The sequence below is a fragment of the Falco biarmicus genome, chromosome 2 (genome assembly GCF_023638135.1).
Source record: "Falco biarmicus isolate bFalBia1 chromosome 2, bFalBia1.pri, whole genome shotgun sequence".
Lineage (NCBI taxonomy): Eukaryota > Metazoa > Chordata > Aves > Falconiformes > Falconidae > Falco > Falco biarmicus.
Window position 1 is genome coordinate 74830023 of NC_079289.1, and position 24465 is coordinate 74854487.

At 42.3% G+C, this 24465-nt stretch overlaps 1 protein-coding gene across 1 annotated transcript; it reads right to left on the reverse strand.

Moving 5' to 3' along the window:
• Positions 1–2692: 2692 nt before the first annotated feature.
• LOC130144866 (arylsulfatase D-like) lies at positions 2693–16283 on the reverse strand (the record flags this gene model as incomplete). The annotated part of the gene is given in 9 exon segments (XM_056329092.1): positions 2693–2933; positions 2936–2999; positions 3001–3119; positions 9776–9879; positions 10926–10994; positions 10996–11074; positions 13806–13931; positions 15305–15445; positions 16118–16283. Coding segments are annotated over 9 exon segments (1107 nt in total), but the record flags the coding sequence as incomplete, so codon positions are not given.
• Between the last annotated feature and the right edge of the window lie 8182 nt (positions 16284–24465).

Here is a 24465-nt window from a genome sequence, read left to right on the forward strand (position 1 = left end):
TAGGACCTAAAATAGTCTTCCCTCCTATCCCACATGTTTTTTTGAAGTCACATTGCATATCCTGTTCAGCGATTGCTCATTACTTTGTTCTCCTGTCCCCTGCAGATCACCCCTGTGCTGTGCGGGCTGTCTGCCCTCTTCCTCTCCCTGTATGGGGAGAGCCCCTTTCCCCACACCTGTTTGAGGTCTCTAGCAGTTACTTGACAAAAGCCATTAACTCTGTGCTGCCAGGCCCGTTTCCTCCCCCTCTGCCCAAAAGGCCCTCTGGCTTTCCACAGATGCTGGCCAAGGTGAAATTATCTGTGTTTGGGTGTCAGGAAGGCAGCATGTATGTTCACATCTGACTCTATATGGCAACTCAGCAGATTTATGTGCACTTGGAGATGGGAGTTCAGGGGTTTTGCTGATGTACCAGGCTTCCTAACCTCTCAGCGGGAGCTTGGACCCATGCTTAAATGCTGTGTGGGTGCTTGAACACTTTCCCATCCCCTGGTACACGCTCTAGTCGTGGCCTGGTCTGGGACTGGCCATGTTCTTGTGTATGACTGGGGTGGGTGAGTGGGGAGGGCAGTGAGGTGAGCTGAAAAAGGCTTGTCTTCATGCTTAACTGACAACGAAGCTGTTCCTGAACTGACTGGCTGCACTCTAGAGGACAGCTTTTGGCTTTGCTCCCCACTGAGCAATGAGGTTTCTCCCCCACCTCTGAATCAGCCAGGCTGGCTTTAAAACGCACAGTCTTTTATGCTCTTTCCTTTCTGCATGAATCCAGTGAAATACAGCTGCTCTGGCTTCAATCCCTGTCAGCCACAGAAAAATGTCAAATCTTCTGACAAGTTCTCAGCAGTGCTGATGTGGATTTAAATGCTATCAAGCAGTAGAGAACAAAAGTATTTTTAGATACTTCTGTCAAGTCTGACATTGATGTGTCCTATCAGTTCATTGTCAGATTAGCCCTTTGACTTATGTGGAATAATTTCCACGTAACTTGCTTGGTGACCTTTTAAAGAAAAGGTAAAACAAGAAATAACCTGAAGAAATGCCTGGTCAGCTGTTTGGAGACTTGGGTTTGATGCTGCATCATGGTCACAACCTGTGCTGTTTAGAGCAAAATAAGAGCTACTTGCCACGCCGGTGACATACCACATAGGGCGTGTAAGTCAGGAGCTTGCGTGAAAACACTGCAAAAGGTGCACAGTCCAGGCGTACACACTCTTTTGTCCTGAGGCTGGTGAAAGGGCTGGGACCTGCTGTTGCAGCTCAAGATCTGAGCACACCACGCACTGCTCTGGGATTACCAGCTGCTGTGGGCCGCCTTATCTCCTCCCATTTCTAAAAGGCAAAAAATGACACACAGACAACCTTACAACCTTGGTACTGAACGGAGCTGCGCCGGTGGGGTTCTGCGAGGCAACTAGTTTTAAGGAAACAAGTTGCCTGAAGCACCTACCGTGCTGCTCTTACCATCCCTTCTTTTAAAATCTTGCTGACCTTTATCTGTGTGGTAGAGTGAATACACAGTGTTCAGGAAGGCTTAGAAGTTCAAATCAAAGTCTCTGACACACAATCTACTTTTTTTGAAGCAGAAAATGCAGAAGCCTGTGCTTAAAAATCAGATTTGACATGAAAACCCTGCAAGAGCATGGTTAGGATTATATATAGAGAGACTGATTTATTTAACCTGAGGGCAGCAAGAGAGGATTAGATATTTTAATTCCCTCCCTTTCCCTAATGACAGTACAGAGTGCTGACACTTCTTTGGCTTGGACAAGATGACCTGTACGCTGAAGTGATTAGTGTGTGCACTGAATTTTTTAACACCTACTGAAAACAAAGTGCTGTCTCACAAAACAAAGCACTTTTTTTTTTTTTTTTTAATGTAGCATAATAGCACTCTTCTGAAATCAGGAGCATTGCCACTCAAGTGGGACATGCAGCTGATGAATTGGTCTCGCAGATCATGAAATTTAGGACCTATCTTGCCAAGGCAGCTGGGTGATGATTTTCAGTGCTCTCGGAGATCACTTAACAACATGGAAAATGTATGCCAATAGGAATCACTGTGGTTTAGCATTTCAGAATAGCTCCATACTTTGCTGCTGAACTTGAGATGATAACTTTAGCTACCTGATTTTTAAAACATACTTGTCAGTTCAGTTTTTTCCTGGGAATTCTTAAATAATAGATAAATGAATGTACAAGTGAGGCAAAAAATTGCTATAAATTAGTAGGTATTTATTTCTTTGAGGCCAGAATGTTTCAGTATGTTTCCAAATTAAATGTGCAATTGTGCTTTTAAACACAGGACAGTTTTTTTCATTAAGAAGATAAGGCCTGAGTAGAGATCCCCTCTTCGGCTCAGTCTTGTTGCCTTAACATGTATATCACCTGTATAAACAGCTGCAGTTAAAGTTTGCTTTCTATCATTTGTAATCTACTTGAGTTGAAAATCAGCAAGGAAATACATTTTATTTATTTGAGTATTTGATCCAGAGTTAGGCACTTGAGGGATAAATTATACAAGTGACCTATAGGCAGAATATCTTTGGAGCCTATATATATATATATTTTATTTTTTTTTAAACTACAGGCTTATTGTATTTCTGTGGGTAAGAGAAAAGGTTGAAGAAAAAGCATCAACAATGTCCCTTTCAGTTATTCCAGTGTAATTTGACCCATATCTCTCTATGACTGTAGTCATGTAAATGTGAATACTATCAGCTTTTTAAAAGCTAACTGTACTGTGATTTTTGGTATTAAGAGTACGTCATCTGCTTGGTGGTTTTCTTCATCACACCAACAGAACAGGAATGTGCCACAGCACGGCTGTAGCCATGGCTTCCATATATTGTTGTAAGGAGACAGCTGTTGTGCGACTGGAGTCAGGGTCTTGCAATGATCTTCTGTAGCTTTTCCTATTCTCGTTACAGTGTCAAGGGCTCAGTGTCAGCTGATAGAGGATTCACGTCAGAAGGATCTTGTAAGAGATCAAACAGCAGCGGGAGGGTCATGATGGGTTACACCATCCCTGAAACATGGGCAAATTCCTCTTTCAAAACAGGCCTCGGAGGGTTCTGGTTGGAATACTGGACTGGCATAATGAGCCTTCCATACAGTCCCACCTGTCACAGAAGCAGCACATTGGAACAGCTTAATGGCATTAGGGGTCAGGGGATGTCCCTGAAAGGTTGGTTCACATTTTAAGTGATCTGCTTTGTCATTCCTAGGGCAAGCTTATGTCCTGGTTGTCACATACAGGGAAAGGGTCTTTTGGGAGCTGGCAGGGTTTCAGAATGCTTTTCGTGGTTCATGGGTGCACCTTGGCCCTGGGTACATGCAGGGCCATATACACGGTGTGGATGGTTAGAGTCTGATATTTCTGGTGCAGAGGGAGTCTCTGCCACTTTCTCGTGTCCTTTTAAAATTCTACATGCCTCTTAGTGGGGAAAATGGAAGTGCTGGTAGGTAGTTCTGTTGGCTCTGTACGTCTCTATGAAGAAGAGCACCTGGGCAGAAACTGACCACAGTTCATTTCCATGTTCATGTTCCAGCACACTTTCAAATAGGGTGGTAATTTCAGCCACGAAAACAGTAAAATCTGGAGTCTAGTTTTTAAGATAATGTGATGGAGGCAACTAGTTTGCAGCTTTAGAGCTTGTACTTTGTCAAGCTCTTGTACTGACCATGGCATAAATGCGGGTCTGTAACTTCTAATTAAGAAATGACAAAATACTAGCAGTTCTGAAAGCAGTTCAATAGGAGATTTTTTCCTTCCTCCTCCATCTTTTTTACCCTATTCCTTGCCCTGCATTTAGAAAGCACTAAGCTGAGCTTGAAGGCATGGATGTGCCCAGGAAGAAGGCAGCAGTTAGATATTATGTCTGAAAAAGGGAGAAGAAAGGGAATATTCAACATGTGGAGCCATTTCTGTAATGCATTGAACACAAATAGCTGACAACTGCATTGTCTCTACATGGCATTTTCTTTTTGGTTCAATGGAATCAGCTGAACTTTCCTTCCTTGTCCCCAGAGCTGTTCATCATGACTGGACCCTGCAGCTTTATTCTTCTGTCTCTGTCTTATCACTACTGCTAGAATGTATTTTATTAATAAATAAAATTTTTAAACCTCTTAAAAGGTGAGGGGGAATAAATAACAGATATGAAAGCTGAGGTAATATTTTAGCTTAAAATTTGCAGCTTCTGGCTGGTGGCCTGGCTGGCTATGTATCTATTTATTTCCACCCCATGGTTTCCACATCCTGCTAAGCTAAGCTTCTGCACTTCTGTGAAGGGATGATGTCTTAATGGTTCTGAAAAGTTTTGGCATAATACATTTAGAAATGTTACAGATTTTAGATATCTCCCTTTCTGAAATTAAGAGAGAAAGGATGCAGAAGGTGGATTTCTTAAAGGAAATGGGCTCGCTTCCTGATGGCTTACTAAGGACAGGTATTCCTTAGGTCTCTTTGGGTGTGTGCTTCGGTGTTGGCTGGGATGTGCTCTGTGACCTCCTACTTTTCCCTGTCTTGTGACTAGATAAGCATTTGTCTCATGACAAAAATGCAAGCATCCTCTGTTATATGAGGGTTCCCCAAGCATGGGATTTGGGTCTTGCGTCTGTTGCTCAGGTAGCATAGATACTTGTTAGAATGAGTTAAGCACTGTGGGCCATATGCATTTTTCTGATTAGCTGGCTCTAGTCAGAGCGCTATTGTGATAGTGCTAAAATAACCATTTAACAGACAAAAAATTAGATGGACAGGTAGACTTACCTAGCTATGCATACAAATTTGTGATCAATGTTCAGAAAAATGAAACTAACTAGTCATTGTTTTCCATAAATAGTTGAGCTGAATTTCTTACAACTTATACACTGTACAGTGATTTGAAGTAATAAGTGTAGAGTGTCTGAGGAGAATTGTTCTGATTCTGCAAACTTTTAACATTCACTTTTCACAGCTGCAAATAATTACTAGGTTGCAGAGTAGAAGAGAGCCAGGTCCTTGTTAGTCCATTCTGAAGGATACAGGGGGGCTGATTGTAATTAACCTGTGTTGGTGATCTGAGTAGACAGCTGGGTTACAGAAGGATAAAAGAAAAAAACGGTGGTAGAAATCAGAGCTGATGAAAGCAGCAGGGGTTTCACTCATCTATCTCCAAGAGGCAAGGAGGCATACACAATTTGCTACAAGTAGCTATGACAGAATTTGAAGGATGTGTGTGAATTTTAAGGCAACATGTTAAAGTAATGTGTCCAAGGGAAAGGAAACCTGCTTCTTCAATCCAAACATCTCTCAAACCCATCTGGTAACAATCAATCAGTTTAACGAGCAGAAAGAAATGGACTGTCACTAATAAGCCTTATTGTGCTGTGGTAGAGGAAAGGACTCTTTAACATACAGACAAAGGATTCTTCTGGCTTCTGTGAAGGGCTTAATTGATGGGCCCTGCCTGGGTGACATCAAGGCACAATGGCTTCATATCTAGCCTGTCCAATAGATAGAAGTAAACAGACAATAAATATGTAAAACGAGCATGATATACTTGTAAATGAGCTAAACCAGACTTTTAAAAGTCTGTCAGCCGAGTCAGAATTATTGGCAGTTGAAGTAAAGAATCGGAATTTCTGGCTTGCCTGAAGGCTGAGCTACATGGTAATATTTGATTAGCCACTCTTTCATATGCAGAAAGTCACATTGTTTTCAACCTCCTTGCCATGAACAGTTGTGGTTCGATGGGAAAGGCATGTACAGGAGATGAAGCTCTGTGTGTGGCTTCATAGAACACAAAATACCACAAAATATAGCTTGCATCTGCATGTTGTGTGTATGTTACAGGTAGTGTGGGCTGTTAGAAACTGATCTGTGGAGCAGAACACTTATCGATGGCTTTACATCCATGCTGTGTTTGTGTGGGGGTGTTTTAGTGGGAGCTGACTCTTGTCTGGTCCTGTCTCTACATCTTTTAGTGATTAGAGCATATTAGGTATGATCCTGGAGCCTACCTTACAGTTTAGTTTCATCTAAACTAAAGTCCTGATCTCCAAGCCCATTCCACAATGCAACTCAAAGCACGAGTGGGTACGCTCAAGAGGGATTTGCTTCACAAGCATGCTTCTGATCTGAACTAAAATTGTAATGTAGACACACCTTACATAGCCTGGGAGAGCAAGAGGTGGAAGCTAGGTGAGGAGAACAGCAGTTCTTTAGACTGAAAAGCAATTCTTCAAACGCATCCCTTGATGGAGGATGTATTTAGCTTTGCTAGGGAAGTGCAGCATGACTTCTAGCAGGAATTCTCTCCAGGAGCCACTGCAGTTAAAACATAGCTTTCTCTGCCCAGAAACTTTCTCTGTCCGGAAAAAAATACAAATTACAAAGAAATGAAGAGAGATCTCTGAGAATAGAGATGGATTTGGAGGCATAGGAGACTTGAGTTTCTGACTGCTGTTCTGCTTTATGTAGAGCAGATGGGTAAGTGGGTGCAGGGTTAGACGTGACCGAGCCTGGAGCTACTGGCAGTTCTGGTGTGGGGCCAGCTTGGCACCAGTCCGCATCAGGTGAACTGATCTCTCGCTGCTCCAGTGGCAGCTGTAAGAGCTGGACTCTTCACTGTCAGTCTCTAACTCCCTGCTGAGCTGAGTATTGGGTACTTGGGGAGCACTATTCAAGGCAGCGACTCTCAAGTTTCTGCCGAGCACAGGCTGTTGTGTGCTCCCTGCGGAACGGCGCAGCCCTCCTCGGGGCGCAGGGCTGCCCGGCTCTGCCGCTGTGCGGTGGGTCGGGCCTCGGGCCCGGAGCGCAGGTGGGCACCGGTGGGCACAGCGCCTCGAGATGCAGCTGCTGCCCATGGCGGGGGGTGCCCATGGCGGGGGGTTTGCCCATGGCAGGGGGTGCCCATTGTGGGGGGTGCCCGGTGGGGCCCCGGTGCTGCCCCACAGCTCCCCGCTGAGTGCCCACAGGTCCCGCGGGTGTGGGCTGCTTTTCCTACAGGGCGCCTCGAGATGTGAAAATGAAAAGCGGAGCGGCTGACTGTGCCCGAGAGCCAGGGAGGGTTTATTTTATTTTACGTTGTTATAACCTCCTCGTCTAAAGCACTCACTGACGTCTGACAGGCGCCCCCCGGCGGCCGTTGTGGCCGTTGTGCCGTTGCGGCCGTTGGCGGTGCTGCGCTGCCCCCTGGCGGCGCCTTCGCTTCCCGCGCTGCCGGCTGCGGGGCGCACGGCCCGGCGGCTGTGCCCGCGGCCCCGGGCCCTAGTGCCTGCCCGCCGCGGCGCGGGGCCGGGGGCAGCGGGGCGCACTGGGAGGGGCAGCACCGCGCTGCAGCTCTCCCCTGCCGGGCATTTCCCTCCACCGCTGGCCTGCTCCTCGTGCTTACCAGAGAAGGGGCGCACCAGTCCCTCCTCCCATGTTTTTTTTCTGTAATGTAATCCCATCAAGGTGCCTAACAAAAAAAGTGACCGTGACTGCGACAGAAGGAGAGACTGATGGCTTAAAGCCTTAGGTTATGGAGTTGGTTCAACTAATCTTGATTTATAATTGCTGCAGAGACCCAATTTCCGCAGGAAAGATGCAGAGTGGTCATTTGCACGTGTCATGTAGCGATGATATATTTTAATTGTGGCCAAACACACAGAAGGAGGAATCGAGTCCTGGTCTGCTTAGATAAGTAAGTAGTTAGGACAGCCAAAATTTTAGCCTCGAGCATTTTAAGGGTGGTTCTCTCACTGGTGTCACCCCGTTTCATAGCCGTGTTGGTTATCAGGTCATCCAAACGTCCAGCCCAGCGGGAAGCACCAAGGCAGAGGGAGCTGCCCAGACCAGGCCCCTGCCTGCAGCTGCGCCGAGCAGCAGCCCCGCAGCAGTTCTGCCCCACGGCAGCAGCCCTGAAAGGGCTGTCAAGGCCTTACCTCTCGGCTACAAAGCAGAAAAGCCGAAGTGGCAGCACTCTTTCCCTTTTCTTTATTTCTTTTTCTTTTTTTTTTTCTTCTTTAAATTAACAACCCCGTTCCTAATTCTTAGACAAAAATGGGTTTAGCATTTATTCTCTGCAGAGAAAATAAAGAATGAGGATTCCCAAGAGAAAAAAAGAAATGACCAACCTTCCCTGGAAGACTTGAAGGTGCTCCACTCCATGGAAGAATTGCATTTATGATTCACCCTTGTACTTAGCATTTTCTACCATATAGCTCCTTAAGCGGTGTGCAGGTTGCTCTGGATGTCACCCTGAAGGCATAGCTCCTCAAATACTACATGGCTTGTATAGCTTAAATATTTTTCCTTGGATGAAGTACCCAGATTTGTCTTTGGGAATCAAGAACCTAAAAATAAAATTCCACCATGGCACCTGGCACCACATACTCACATTTAGTCCTTATCCCTTTCTTCCATGTTTCCTGTTGGCCAAGAGCAATGACATCCCACCTGGGAGCCATGCTTGTGTCAAATGTGGTGTGATGGTGAGGGCACTAACCTCAGGGTGAAACTGGCAGTAACAAGTAAGTTTTGTAGTCTTTGAGTGTTCACTGAGCAAGTAGATTCTTGGCTTGATACTATCATCGTATCAGAAAGCATCATAAAAGAAATGTAAATGGGCACAAGAAATATCACCCAGTGGACATTCTGACATCAGAAGGATTTCTTGCTGGGCTTCCTATGGTTGTCTCACCCCGTGGTCAGTGCTCAAAGTAGTCTTTGAACAGCCAGCTCTTTGTCAGTGGACCAGCTGAATGTGAACAGCTGCTGATGGTGGAATGCCCTAGCATTTGTAACTGCTACCTATTTGCAGTCGCACAAGAACTCTGTAATTCTTCTCTCACTTCACAGATAGGAAAAGCAAAACAAAAATTAAAGGGGCTGATTCAAGTTTCTAAAAGATGGGAAGATGAGTAGTCATAGCCTACTCCATCAGCTTCTGCATTTCTCCAGCTGTGCAGAAGGAAAAAACCTGAGTACAGTATCCCCATGAATTCATCAGCTTACCGTCATGTCATCACTTACTATCACATCATATAGTCACAGAAGGTGCAAGTCATCTCAACTAACTTTAAATTAATGTAAGGATGATTTTTATATCTGATGTGGTCAGTCTCAGCTTTTCAGTCAGTGGAGAAACAGGCCTGACTGATCTAGCCCAGATGTGCTAATCAGAAGGAGGTGAATAACACCCTGTAAACATCTGCATCTCCTCAGTGGCTATAAAACAACAAGCTCAGATCTGGGCACCTGGCATCCAGGTCACGCAAATGCCATCCTCTGTTTTCAGCGGGAATAAGGACACAGCTACCAGTCACCGGCCCGTTCTCTTTTATGCTGTAATAATGGAGGGCGACATCAACAAAGATTGGGTGGTTGTTGAAAGCTCAGGAAAGCGTCACAGCTTGTCTAATGCCACAGCTGAAAAAATCTAACAAACAGGATAGAGCTACTGAAAACAAACAAACTACCACTTAAGATAAAGACCTTATGTGTGTAGTTCCTTCTTCTTCAATCTTACACTAAATCTGATCCCAAATGCTTTTGCAGCAAAAGCGATAGAAAGGCTGCAACAACAGTGTTATTGTTGAAGCTAGGCTATGCAGGAAGCAAACCCCTTCCATCTTGGGCAAGGCAGGACAACCAACAATGCAGCCATTCTGCACCTTGCAGAAGAACTGAGAGTTTGAGGCAATAAACTTACTCCAAATACCTGTACATATGTTTTTGTGTGATAACCTATTGCAAGCTAGAGGTCATTACATCATGTCTGATCTGCAGGAGCGGGATGTTTATACTCACTGTCCTTTTGGTGCCACTGCACTGCACACAGAAGTACACTGCAGCAGTGAAACATGAACTCATGCCCAGAGCGCAAAGGCAGTAAGGTGCGCCCATCAGTTACCCTGATGGAGAGGACAGGAGCCACCAGGCTGCTTAAGAATTTCAGTCTGCAGCTGGAGTATAAGCAGTACTCACTCTTTATGTATGCAGCATTACAATTTCAAGTATCATTTCTAAACCCAGCTACTGTTTAGCTAATAAGCCTGGAGATTTTTAATTGGGTGGATGGGTGGAGACAAGTGATTAGCAGTTACTAGCAGTTTTTGCAACTACAGCTAGTTCACACATCCTGCCTGGGGAGATAATTCACCATTACTGTAATCTTCCTGGAAGTAAGCGATAACCATAGTGAAGACATGGTTCACAGCTTTTAATTTTTCTGCCTGAAATGAAAGTCACTGAAGTCACTGATAGCTCTGTGAGCTTGAGGCTTTGTAATAAAATGGGGGGGGGGGAAGGTAAAAAGCCACTTACTGAATTGACTAACAGTTGGTTTAGTTACACACCACCAGTCCTTTTATGCTTCTTGCTCAAATGGCTTAGCCACCCACACTTTCTCCTGTTCTTTAGAGGAGTCTAACTCAATGCTACAAATCCTTTACTGTGGAGGATGCTACTTCTCCCACACTGCCAGCCAAATGCAGACCATGTGCCATTTGTTCCACCTTCCCTATTCATGAGCTTCCTAGACTTGGAAAGGGCCTGTCCTGGTACTCTAACAGGATCAACCAGCTTTGTGAGCATCTGTGAATTTTTGATAAAAAGCAAAATGAAACGGGGCAACTTTGGTTTTAGGTTTTTTTGAGATTTTTTTTTGTGGGGGGGTGGTGTTCCATCATCCCAGTGTCCCAAATCAACCAGGTTGCCTTTCAGTGATTAGAAAACTGAGTTAGCTAAACAACCTTTGATAAAACATATGGTTTTCCTTTGCCTTTCCCATACAAGCAGACAAGATGGGGAAGCTACACAGAAAGAAAGCTAGGGAATTGCCTGGTTTAGAAACAAGCAGAATTTAACTTGTGGCTGTTTGGATGCATGACATATACAGTCAGCTTCTATCTAAATAAAAAAAGGGGAGTAAGTATGGTTTATGATGCCACCTTTGTACCTGTCCTGAGGCACTGCCCCTCCAGGCAGGTGAACTACAGTTGGGAAAATGTCCACAAGGCTTGTCATAATTGATAACTGTCCCTGCAGGCAACACTCCCGTTCCTGGGACATGGATCCCTCCTTCCCAGCCTCCCATTCCTTTTCCACCTGTTAGAGAAGGGAGGTGGGGAAGTACCAAAAAAGAATAAAAGATACTAGGTATTTATTATACATATATAATAACAGGGGTTTTAACTTTTAGAATATTCAAATAACTTTAATCTATTATCAAATCTGTTATTCAAATAACAGCAGATCCTGGAGAACAGTAGAATGACTACAGTACAAATTCCATTCTTCAAAAATAAGTATTAATCTCTTTATTTTAGACTGCTTTCTTGGGTGGCACATACAGCAACCCACTACTAAGCAGTATTTTTGGCAGAAAAGGAACAATCCCACCCTCTAATGCCTGAGAAGACATTCTGGCCCATGCTTTTAATTGAATGTCATGTTTGAGAACAATCTCCACACTCCCTAAAACCGTGCCCAAGAAAAAAAGTCTTCACTAATAAGAAGCAAAATCTGACCTCGTGTCAATGGAATAGAGGTTGCAGCCCTGCTTGGTGCCTGAGGAAGGGAGATTAACACAGGGCAAGCTTGGCTGTCAAACAGTTAACAATCAGAACCACCAGGAACATGACAAAATTATTTGCAGTCCTGGAGAGCAGCGACAGGGATTAGAATAACGTTTGATTGCCCTCCAGGAGTTGAGAGTCCCAGGGATGCTCTGGGGTGGTCCCAAATGGAAGAGTGCAGAACTCAAGCAGTGAACAGGGTAGTGCTCTGAATATGCAGCAGAGAGGAAGACTTTCCACCCACATTTCTGTTGAAGTTGTGTTAAGGTAATCCAAAGAGTCTTTCTTAACTGGGTTTCTCTTGCCTTCCTCTGGTCTCCTCCATGCCCTGGCTCTCTTACAAGTCAAAATATTCATTGTTTTGAATAGTGTTTCAAAGTGAGAACCATTAACTAATTACAGATATGAATTATAGATATCAAGGATGAGGATATGAATGAAACCATTTGTTTAAAGCTAGAACTCCAAGTTGAGGGTTCACTTAGAAAAGAAAAATCGCAAAATGTTGATTCTCAGGTACCTGTATGACCTTTGCTCTGTTATTCCTCCTATGAAGGGCAGAAATGACAAGTCATTGCTGGAAAGTGTTGTAGGAAAATTGGCAAAAAAAACTTCAAGCTATCTTATTAGCTCAGCTAATAATTCAGCAGTTGAATGGTAGTTTATACTAGCCTCTGGCTTTGCTAAGTAATGCCAGACTTTGCTATGAAGGAGGTGTGCTCATAGTTACAGCTTAGAGGCAAGGTTCTCAGAGCTTGGTTTTAAAAGCTGACAAGGTGGCAGGATGGATTATAAGCAGGGCAAGTCCAGCTACTTGTGCAATAATCTTTGTGCTATGTAAGATAACGGTATCTCATGCTTTGTTATTCACTAGTGGCTGTCCTTATTATTTGTGTGTGGCTTACTTATCTTCTTGTTTTTAATAGCCTGTTAGCAATAGCAGCAGTGATTTCTACAGATATTTCTGAAATAAACTAATTTTTTTAATCTTCCTAGTTAGCTTCACTGGGATATCCCCTGTTCTGCTGTATGTAGACATAAATGGGAATGCCTTTCTGTTATTAATATCTAAACTGATATTATATGTCCTCTTATCTCCTCCCTAAGCTTGCATGATTTCATTATTGTCCTTTCATACTGGAGACTGTCTAATCACATTCACCTTTCCTCTCTGGACTCTTCTGTTACTAATATGGTTGTGTTAAGCTAGTAGAAGTGAATTTGGTAGGTTACGTTCTGAGCTATTCAAATCAGCCCATTGGACTTTTTGCATTTGTTACTGGTATGGAAATTTCATATGCAGAATGGAAGGCAAAGTTAGCATTTAGGACTGTTCCTGGATGAGATCTCAGCTGTATCAAGCATTGCTTGTGGGGCTCATCGAGTAACATGATGTGCATTTTGATACTGAGCAAGGTCAAGGCATCCAAATCTTCTTCTGTAGAGAAATAAGTCATGGGGGCAGTTTTCAGGCTTCATTATACAGTAAGTGCCAAACTGCCCAAGCTGTCACAGTGGATTTTTCAGGCTTAGCATTCTGGAGTAATCACATGCAAGAGAGACCACAGATCTTCATTTCCATACAGTTTTTGACACTATGTTGCAAGCCGGTCATAGAAAGGGAGTCTAGATGAAACATCTATACGATAGATGAGAAACTGGAAAACTGTATCAAGAAAGTAGTCATCATGATATCTGCCAGTGTTGACACAGATAATCATCTACTGTGAAAAACAGAAGGATGTTTCAAGTGAGATGCCAAACCGTGTGTTCTGGATCTGCATCAGGGGAAGTTCAGATTGGACATTAGGAAAAGGCTCTTCGCTGAGAGGGTGGTCGGTCACTGGAATGGGCTCCCCAGGGAAGTGGTCATGGCACCAAGCCTGTCAGTTCAAGAAGTGTCTGCACGATGCTCTTAGTCATGTCGTTTAGTTTTATGTAGTCCTGTGAGGAGCAGGGAGTTGGACTCAATGATCCCTATGGATCCCTTCCAACTTGAGATATTCTATGATCCTATAATACTACAAGATTTTCAAGTAGTGCTTTGGGTTATGGCTGAACTACTTTCCCACATTTTCTACTGAATTTGCAACATTACCATACATCAAGAGAGCTATCGGAAAATATTTAATTAGCGACATTCATACTAGAAGTTTTAATGTTTGAAAGTTATACATATGAGAAACTGGTTTAACTGATTTCTAGACATTTTGGCAAAGAAAAGTATCTACAGAAGCAGCCTCATTTGAATAACAAGCAACAAATGCAAAGTGCTGTAGAATAACCTTGCTGGTGCGGTATTCTTGCAAAAGTAGTTTGATTTAGTGGGATCCCACCAGAACACTGGTTCCAAAAGAGAACTTGATATTGAGTGCTGGATGTCATGCCTAGAGATGATGTCTCTAAAGATGTCTTTAAAATAAAGCCAGCCAGATTTCAGATTTTTAGTCTTCTCAGATTGTTCTTTCTAATGAATGGGACGCAGTTGCCTAAGCTTAGTGAGTCTTTATAAACCATTTAGTATGCACTGGGATATTCTGATTGACCCCCAGAATGACGTCTTCTCCAAGTCCCATGTCAATATCTGCTGTCCAATGCTAATGCCTCAGCTATGCTGTGGTTTCTACAAACATGTCCTGGTTTCAGCTGGGATAGAGTTAATTTTCTTCTCAGTAGCTGGTGTGCAGTGCTGTGTTTTGGATTTGGTGTGAGAACAACGTTGATAGCACTCTGATGTTTTTGGCTATTGCTGGGTAATATTTGTGCTAAGTTAAGGAGTTTTCAGTTCCTTGGGCCCTGCTGGTGAGGGGGCTGGAGGGGCATAGGAAACTGGGAGGGGACACAGCCAGGACAGGTGACCCGAAATAGCCAAAGGGATATTCCACACCATATGACATCATGCTGAGTATATTTGCATGAGCAAATGCTTTGCTTTGCTTGCATGCATGGCTTTTGCTTTACCTGTTAAATTTTTCTTATCTCAACCCTGGAATTTTACATTTCTTTCAAATTCTCCTCCCCATCCCTCTGGGTGAGGAGGGAGTGAGCAAGCAGCTGTGTGGGGCTTAGTTACCAGCTGGGGTTACACCTTGGCAAAATGATACCAAGATGCCTCTGTTAGGACATTAAGTAATCTCTTACAACTAAAGTTCTATCAAAATATATTGTTAAAAAAAGAAAAGGGGGAAACAAGTTTTATATAGAACAAAATGCTTACAGAGTCAGGGGTACACAGTTTGAAATGTACATGATTACATTTCTCCTTTAGCAAGCCAGAATCACGTCAGAGGAGCTACACTGATTATTACTGTCATATGCTGTGGCTGAAGTTTTCTGTCATGAATTTACATGGCTGAAGTAAATCTGTTTTAAAACATCATTGCTGAAAACTCTTCCACAGTCTGACACATTTCTCTATGGAAACGTTTGCCAAGGCTTTACAAAGTGTAATATTACACTATAATCTTAATACCACTAAACATACAGTGTTTGCACAATTTTCTTCTTCCTGTTTCTACCTTCGGGTGCTTTTTGCTGTTTGGATTTTCGTTCATTTCTGTGTTTAGCCACATTGCTGTGCTTTATCTGGGGATTTTCCCAAAGAAATCAATCACTAAATCTAGTCATCTTTATTTTTGCCCCCCTCGGTGAGACCCCAAATCCTTAGAATAATTAGTCTTTAAAATGGTTTATTTAAGGGGATTTTTAAAAGCAACAATGGCTAGACAAACTGCAGTGAACCATTGGAGAGAGGTCCAACCTGATCTGAAAAGGTATCTGCTAGTCAGGAAAGCTGTTCTGCTTGGAGTACAGACAGCAGCTGCAGTAATGTGCTGGGTAAGTCTCACTCCGTCCTTTTCCAGGCCATCAGTGTTTGGGGTCCTAAAAATAAAAATCCCACCTCTGATAAAAATGTATGACACAGAAGTTTATAGTATCCCACTCCTCCTAGGTTTGACAAGGACACCATCAAATTTACAAAACTCTCTGTTTTTCTGCAGCTCAACTAGGAAAGCTCTATGTTACATATTTCTTGAGATACCTGGACTCCTTAGAAATTAATTTTTCCATGGATACATTTGTTTTTATTAGTAACTAAAGAAAGAAAAAAAGTATTTCAGATATATCCCATATCAAAAGCTCATGCAGCATAGTGAAGACATTCCATTAATAGATGCAGTACAAAATAATTTCCAAGACTATAATAGGTTAGAGTAAACACAGAATATATGTACAATCATTCTATCAATCAATCTATATGCAGATTGATAACTACACTAGAGATAAATATATCACATAGACTGAGCTGTCATTTCACAGCAAGCCTACAAGAGTTTGCAAAGTTCTGACTGTGCTGAAGGATAGAAGTCCAAGAAAGTTGTTCAAGCATGTCTGCATAATTATTAGTCCAGTAGAAATTACCGGAGAACATTTATTTTGTATGTGGTTTGAAAAGAATAGTATCTAGATAAACTAAACCATTAATAATTAATTTTCTAGTACGAAGTGTCATCAGTTTTCTCACTGAAATTCACCCGGAAGGGATAATTTATTTTTTAGAATACGTTCTTACTTATTGTATCATTGCTATATCACCCCACATCTCTAGTACCAAGATCATCAGCCAGTGTCAGTAAAAAATTGGGTTTTGAAGGATTTGATACACGGGTTCTTGGAAACAAGCATAAAATTAGAAAAATTCTTAGGCAGCTCCTGAAATTAGAAGTAAAAAGGTAATATTACAAAAACATTTGTAAGCTTTACAATAGACTTTAAACTATTCTTCAATGAGGACTCGGTACAGAGGCAAACAGCTACCAAATGCTGCCAGCAGGTGGAGCTCCTGAGTAGTTACAGAAGTTCTTTAGTTTTCCAAAACCAGCAACACTTCTGTGCGCACGGGAATTTTGTGTGAGCATTTCTTTATTGAGATTTGCACTGATCTTAGCAGATGTTTCCCGTAGAATGAGTGGCTGGATCCTTGCAAGTCTCCTGAGGCACGCCTTATCCAGGAGTGCGGGACACTCCCGTTAAGGCTCCTGGAACAAGTGGGACAGAAGCATGGAGGCGATTGATGTGGAGGCACACTGCTCATGATGGCAATGGCTTGCCTGTTGCATCCACCGCGTCCAGTGCTACACAACATCATCTGGAAAGTGCACCTTCAGGCATGGGACCATCTGCAAAACCAAGGTTGCAGCAAAGGGCTTAAAAATGGCTATCTTCCTAGAAGATCCTAAGAATATCTCCGCTCATATCTTAGTTGCTCAAGGTGGGTGCAAAAGGCAGCTTACAGATGTTCACCTAAAGTAAAATACATATGCTAGAACAAACCTACTGACTGCTAGTTCATTGACAGATACTGCAATGTGATAAATGCATAGTAAAAGTACCATACTATGTATTACATATACTCCTAAACCTCCACATCCTATAAAACTAGGGTAAAAAGCCTTGAAATACCAATAGATCTAAACCTCTATTAGCTGCTCTTAGATTCTCAGTGTGTTTCAGGGGGTGGTGGTGGTGGTGTGAGAGAGAGATCTGCTTACTTTTTCTTAAGCACAAAATGTAAAAGCCAGGAAAGACCCTCAGCAAACATCTTTTCTTACCATTGCTTTCCCTTGGCAAGCTTCGTGCCCTTGTACGAAACAGGTACACAGTTGGCCACATAAATTCTGGTGAAAAAGGAAACAAACCAAGAAACATCAGTGCCCAGTGGGTCTGCCGATCTTGCCTGTGTGGCTGGCCATTAACTGCCCTGTATTATCACACTCACACTGCCCTGCCTGTGGCTGGCTGCAGCAGAGGCCAGCTCACCTACCAGCGCTTGATGGCAGAGAGGGTCCCTACCTGCCTGAGCACGCGCTTGCAGAGCCCTGTTGAACCGATATTGCAAGGCAGAGGGGCACTTCTGAGGACAGGTAAGGTCAGATAGCACAACATACAGTTCTGCAAGATCTGGCCTGTTCCCAGCTGCCAATAACTCCAGTGGGGGTTGTGAGCCTTTGGAAAGAAAGGTAAATGCCCATGGCTTTAGACAAGTATTAAAGGTGCCAGTTACTCAATACCTGCACAGAACTGTTGGTGTTCCCTGAAAGGTTTTCACCATTTTATAGGTGAGGTGACGAACGATAAGTAAAGCTAGTATCTCGGTTACTTAACCTCGAATTATCTTTAAGGTCAAGGAAAAAGAATCTAACCCTTACTGTGATCTTAGAAACCATAAAAAATGCCTCAAAGAAAAGCCATCCCCAAAAATAATACTTGCAGTGTCATTCTTAGGGAAAGGACTGTAAATTTTTAGGTTTGTATGCCATCTAGTACGTTCAAGGAGGTGTTTCTATCTGAACGTTACTGAAAACTGTCCAGAAACATAATACGATGATAAGTTCCTTAAAGGTCTTCAAAACTTAATGACATTTATAAATTTAACAAGCCAGTTTTTCTGCCCACCAACTCTATGAATCAACCTGGACTTCAAAAACCTAGAAATAACCTTTCAACTTTTAAATATTTATTTTTGTCTAGCAAAGAAAATTTCATGAGTGGAAGAAATTTCCTATGCTTGCTGAAATAGAGAGCACACCCAATTGCTCTGGACAAAGAACGGCTTGGGAAATGCACTCCTTTTCCTTGGGAATGGCCACAGACTAAGGGATCTGCAGAAAATGTTGCACTACAATTGTGCAAATAGTCATAAAGAAGTACATGGTAAACCAGCTCCATCAGGGACTGGCATAAACTCATCTTTGTGGTGTACACTGAAGTAAATTAGAGATGACACTGTGAGAAGAGATAAAAATCTGAAATATCCCACCCATGCAAAATCCCTACTTTTCCACACTTCTCTCCATTTCAAACCAGCACAATTAAAGAATAATTTGTTAGCTCTATTAAGGAACAGATTGAGGCTAATAAGAATATTTAATTTCTACAACAACTAAAAGCACATCTGTAAACATAAAATCACTTCTAAACACTGAGAACTGAAAAGTTCCACCTTGACTAATCAAAAACTTGTGGGTTTTTCTCCTCCAAAATCAGCATGTTCTCCAGTGGGAAAATATAGCATTTTCTGAGAGTTCTGCCTTTTTGGTACATAAGAGTGTTACAGTTACCTTGAATGTCTGCGGAATAATAAAGTGGCCAGAGCAGAGTATAATCCTGGCCTATGTATTTCAAAGGATGAGCCATAGGATAAAAAAATTGCAGATGCTGTTATCCTGACCAGGAAAATAGTATAAGAAGAGTCAGAGTCTGGGGTCCATTGATGATTTTTCCAAGTGACATCTAAGTACTTGTTTGGCTATGGCTGACCCAATATGGGAAATAAATAATAATAATAAAAATAGCTTCATCTCTATTAGTTATGGAATTTACCACAGGGTTGATGATGCTTCCCCTCTCTGTTAGCAAGATCCTGAAAGGCAGCACTGAGGGATCATCCTCCCTGAGCGGTGGCTGAGTCAGAGATCAACGGGGAAGTAGCAAGATCACTCTGACCCAACGCACTGGTGGTTTGAAGCTAGACCCTCCTGTGAATGCAAATGCCAGTAGCCTAATCCCACGCTTTGAAAAACAGGCTGTATTAATATGAAAGGAAGGACTAACTAGTAGGATCTCAAATCTTTTATTTATACGGTAGCAGTGCCTCAGAGTCACAGCCTGGCAGTAGGTCGCCCGGAGCCCCAACGAACTATGGCCCCATAGGACAGAGCAGAGGTGACAGTCAGGCAAACGCATGAAGGCATTAACACGCAAGAGGGAAGAACTAGGAATGGCTCTGGTTCTTATCTATAATGGCAGCATCTTTTGTGTTTAAAGGGTACATCACTAAGCCAAAACTATTGCAATAAAGATGTTCTCAGCCTGCACTGAGTAGCTGAGGATCATCACATCCTTTGTGAGCTGTAGCAGAGCAAAGGAACCAGACAGATCCAGGACACGTAACAAAACCCTCGGTTTCCTGTGGGTGTTTGTAAGCTTTCCAAGTGGGTACAACAGCTCTGCTGCTTTCCACTTTCTCCCCACAGGTTCGTGCAGCACAGCCAGCTGGTCACAGCAGGCACATTGGTATTTAGACAGAGACTTTGTACAGCCGCTCAGGAAAGCTGTGAATTTTGAACCAGGGAGGTGCAGTGCTATTAAATATTAAAAGCTAGTTGGATCTTAATACCATTGGCTGTGGCATGATTAAAATTAGTGCTTCCTAATTTACTGCAAGCCCTTTTAGGACCATTACCCTTACTGAAGGACTAGAAGTATGAAACTTGGTGTTTGTTTTTTTTTTTTTTAAATCAATTTAAATATGCATATTTATAGTTTTCTGTTAGGCACTGAATCTTTCTGAAAGCAGAGCTCTCACTGACATTGCTAGGATGTGATAAACCCATTACTGGTCCCAAGGGCTTGCCCAATTCCCTTAGATATTAAATAAGAAAAAAACAACCCACCTTAATTCATAATTCCAACACTGGCCTCTAAAAATTAGCAGAGTTTCTTATAGAAATCCAAGAAAACTTCAGGTAGCAATTCCCTCTGTAAGCCAGTAAGCCACAATAAATGATCAAGACTAATGAAAAAGGCCAACTCCTTCTAACAATGTGGAAAACAAACTCTTGTCTCAATTATTATTCTGGCTCTGAAACCCATCTTGCTCCTTGGTGTGCTGAGCACTCCTGATCCTTTAAGACACATGTGGGAGGAAGCAGGGTGGGACTTGCTCCTTTTCCTCTTCTCTAGCACAAACACCACCTGGGATCTCTGCCAGCAACAGCCAGCAAACTGGAACCACCAGGAAACTGGAACTGCCACTGCTATGCAGGTTTTACATGAATTCCAGGCTGAGTACAAAGTCCTTATTCTTGGAATACCAGCACAACATAGCTACTGCCCTTTCTAAATTCCTTATTCAGTTAATTCTGTGCAGATTTCTCTAAAGACTGTCACTGCTCTATTTCAGTGCCTCAAAAAGAGATGGCATAAATAATAATAGCCCTGGGGTTTTGTGTCCCCCACCCTGCTTTTCCAGTCTTCCAGACAGGATAACAGAATTAGCTTGGCCTCCCCCTTTTCTTCTGTCATGATGTCTTTTCCTCTGTCATGTCTTTTCTTTGCTGCATTTTCAGGAAAGGTAGACCTACCTATGCTGAAGATATTAATTGCACTTTCTTCCCCCACCCCAAAGAACTGAAAGTTCAGTATATCTACCCACTACCACCATCTTTCAGAACTTAACTCTGTTATAATATGTTTTACCCTTCAAAAGGTCTTGAACAATTACGTGGAGGAGCTCTCATCCATTCATTTTCTGACACTTCAGTCCTCTGAGTTACGCAAATACAGTGAACACGGAATTTAACACTTCGTTCTAGAGAACTCAGTAGGAGTCGGTGTGGAAAGATGAAGCAGCTTAAACTATCAGATTAATATAATACAGTGGCAGGAATAACCAGCACTGGAGGCAGCTTTTTTATTTGTTGACCTCCTTGCACTTACAAAAATAACTTAATATAGTCATAAGTTGTCAAATTGGGCTACTTTTATGAATACCTTTTGACTATCATACTTATTTTTTATAACTTTAACAGCTTGTGATGATTCTGGTACAAAGATTTTCTTTGAAAATAACTGCATTTCTTGAATTATACTATGTTTTGGGAAAGGTTGATCTTTGAAAATTGCCAAAAAGTATTAATTTTCACCTGCCTTTGGTCCAAATTATGACTAAACTTTTCTTTCAGCCCTTCTAGACTGTTTACATCTTACCATGTGATCACTACCGAAGATGTGCCCACGCTGCCGCTGGCATACCTTAAAAAAACAGACCAAACCCCAACCCCCAAAAAACCCCACACCTTCTTATTTTTTCCCCAATAACAAAACTCTACCTAGAAGCAGAGGAGGCATTCTGCTACTGCAGACCTTGCATCCTGTTCCTCACCACTACGTTAGTGACCCAATTCAGAGGTAACAGCTGAGATTACTTATTGTCTTCAAAAAAACTAAGCTTTAAGCCATGATTTTTTATATATTTATTTTTTTTTTTTAGAAAAAGAGCTTTGTAACAGTGAAGCAGAAAAGAGATTACTTTTATCTCTGCATTATGAGCCCTGTGGTATTTCCTCCTCTTCAGCTTACCAGTTTTTCACTGAGCCTGAGTACAGGAAACTGCTGTTTACTCACTGGTGCATACAGGCAAATTCTCTGCCCGCAAAAACTTGCTTTTTGAGTTATTGTGTGCTTTAAGCTGCTTTTCATCTGGCTTTTTGCACATACCCAAGTACTAAAAGCAAACACTGGCACTTGTACAGCTCCTTCTATGTTTGACAAGTTTTCTGAGTGGACTTACAGTACTGAAGAACATAGATATTGAAGTGACACAAACAAAAATTTGTGAAATTGTTTCTACATCACACTTAGGAAAAAACATTAAGAGATAGGAAGAAAAGTGTTAAGTAAACCATCTGAGCAAGTAAAATGTTTGCAGGGGTATTCAGGGGGGTCAAGGGAGGAACCAAAACAACAACAACAAAATCTTTCCATTTACTAAATTCAAACACCGATTTCTCTAGAGTTCTAGCAACATGCTTATAATAAACTCTGACGTCATCTACTCCTGCAAAAATACAGACATTAACAGATTCAAAGCTCCAAAATCTCTGCAATTTCACTACAAACTCAGTGCAAAGTCTCTTCAGAAAGTCTGGCTGGGGTCACACCACCACAGGGTTTTGGTTTTTTTTTGTTTGGTTTTGGTTTGTGGGTGGTTTTTTTTCTTAAACTAGTATTGGCAAGATCCCTTTTTACAAGCTGTAGTTTGTAAACCTAAATACTGCTACTAAACATTTTGGGGCATTAATTCCAATATAACTCTCAAATGAACCTTATTTTTCTAGAACTGACATTGAAACAGTGTAAACTATCAATCCAAAACATTTTTATTGGCATCTTATGTGCAATAAAATTGCTTTTGCCAATTTGCATGCACCAGAACCTGTTTCTGAAGAGCAAAATGCTTCTCTCTTATTTGTAACTTTAGCAGAGGTATACTGCACATCAACATTTTGTACTGACTGTGAAATATGTTACTGTTACCCAGCTAAAGCTGCAGATCTGTTAAAAAAATCTATTCACAACTCGAGGACAATCCCTCCTCGATCAAATTTGCTCTGTCTCAGGTGTTGCTCAGCATCCCAACAATATTTCTTCAGAGATAACAGGGCAGGACAGGAAACAATAATGACTCAAACTACTACATTTAGATAGAGTACAACCATAATTTGGGGGCTATAGGGGCACAATTGCAAACATCTAGGGTTCTATGTAAGTTTAGTATTTCCTATTGCTGCCTGCTCAGCATCATACACTAGGCTCTCTGCAGAGTTCTCCACTTATCTTCCTTGAGTAGGCATCAATTAGGCAAATATTAGGCATATACCTCTACAGTTCTCTCTTACACACAAATCTGTAAAACCAGTCTGTATTCAAGCCCTTTACCGTACCGGACAGGATATCCTTAAACCTTTGGTTAGTGGTGAATAATGCAGGGGAAAAGCTCTGACAGACATTCCTTTCCTTTGTTTTTATCCACTTCTCTTCCCAGCAAGAGAAAGGATACAACCAGTTACTGAAAGCTTTGTCAGCAGAGGACCCAGTGTCACAGGACATGTTAGTAGACATCTATCTCACAAAATTTGTATGCTGTCACCTTCCTTACCAACAAAAAGTGAATGTCCCACAGCATGGCTGCAGCCACAGCTTCCACACCATGTTGTACATGGAGAGCTGCTCTGGGTCTGGAGCCAGTGCCCTGCGATGTTCTTCTGTGGCTCTTTCAATCTTCTTTATTATAGTGTCAAAGCGGGGCTCAGTGTCAGCTGACAGAGGTTTGGCTTCAGAAGGGTCTCGTGAGAGATCAAACAGCAACAGAAGTTCATGATGGGTCACACCTTCCCCAAAACAGGGGCAAACTCTTTTTCCACAACAAGCTCCAGCTGCAGGTGGATGTAAGACTGGGGTCACATAAGGAGCCTTCCAGATGGCTCCACCTGGCAGGAAAGAAATCTTATGGCACAACTACAAGACTGAGGAAAATGGAAAGGGCCTTCAAGTGATAGCAGTACCACTATTTACTAAGAAGACCTTACACACCATGGCACCCTCCTCATCACAAAGCAGATTCTCTGTGTGGAGTACTGACTTTGAAGATGAAAAACACCAGAAATATGAAGGAAATCGAGTTAAATTTCCAGTGTAGTCAATGACAGCCTGTGTTCCCATCCCACTTCCTATAATGCGTTCCCTTTGTTACTTACAAGTATTTCTTTGCTGTAAGACACCTCCAGCTAGCCAGTCACTGGTATGCTATCCACAACAATTTCAATAATCTCAGAGATCAGTGCTGATAAACACCCATTATGCAAGAAATTTGTCGATTAGCAAGATGGAAATCAAGAGGAGAAAGCTCATGTTTTGCTGTTACAATGGAACAAATACTTACTGCCCTTTTGGTGTCACCACACTGCGTACAAGTAGGACCCACAACAGTGAAACAGGAACCCATGCTCTCACCTCTGAGCTCTTCCTTGCAGTAAAGGCCCCAAGTTTTGTCCATCAATTGCCCTAAGGTAATAGGGAGAAGCATATGCAGGCAGGGACAAACCTGACAGCCAACTGCATACTCATCACTGTCTTCGCATTGGCTGCAGCAGTGCTTGAGACAGCATACAGAATAATTTGGTCATAGATTTAGAGCAGCTGGCAGACTGCCAAGCCAATATTTAAATCCCTAGTTATTAATAGCTAGGACAACTAATTCTATTTAGCAATATGTAAACAATGTTTAGAACTTGGTCTAGCAGAAAAAAAGCAATTGATTCAGGAAATCAATACTGATCTCATAACTGTTTGCATTTT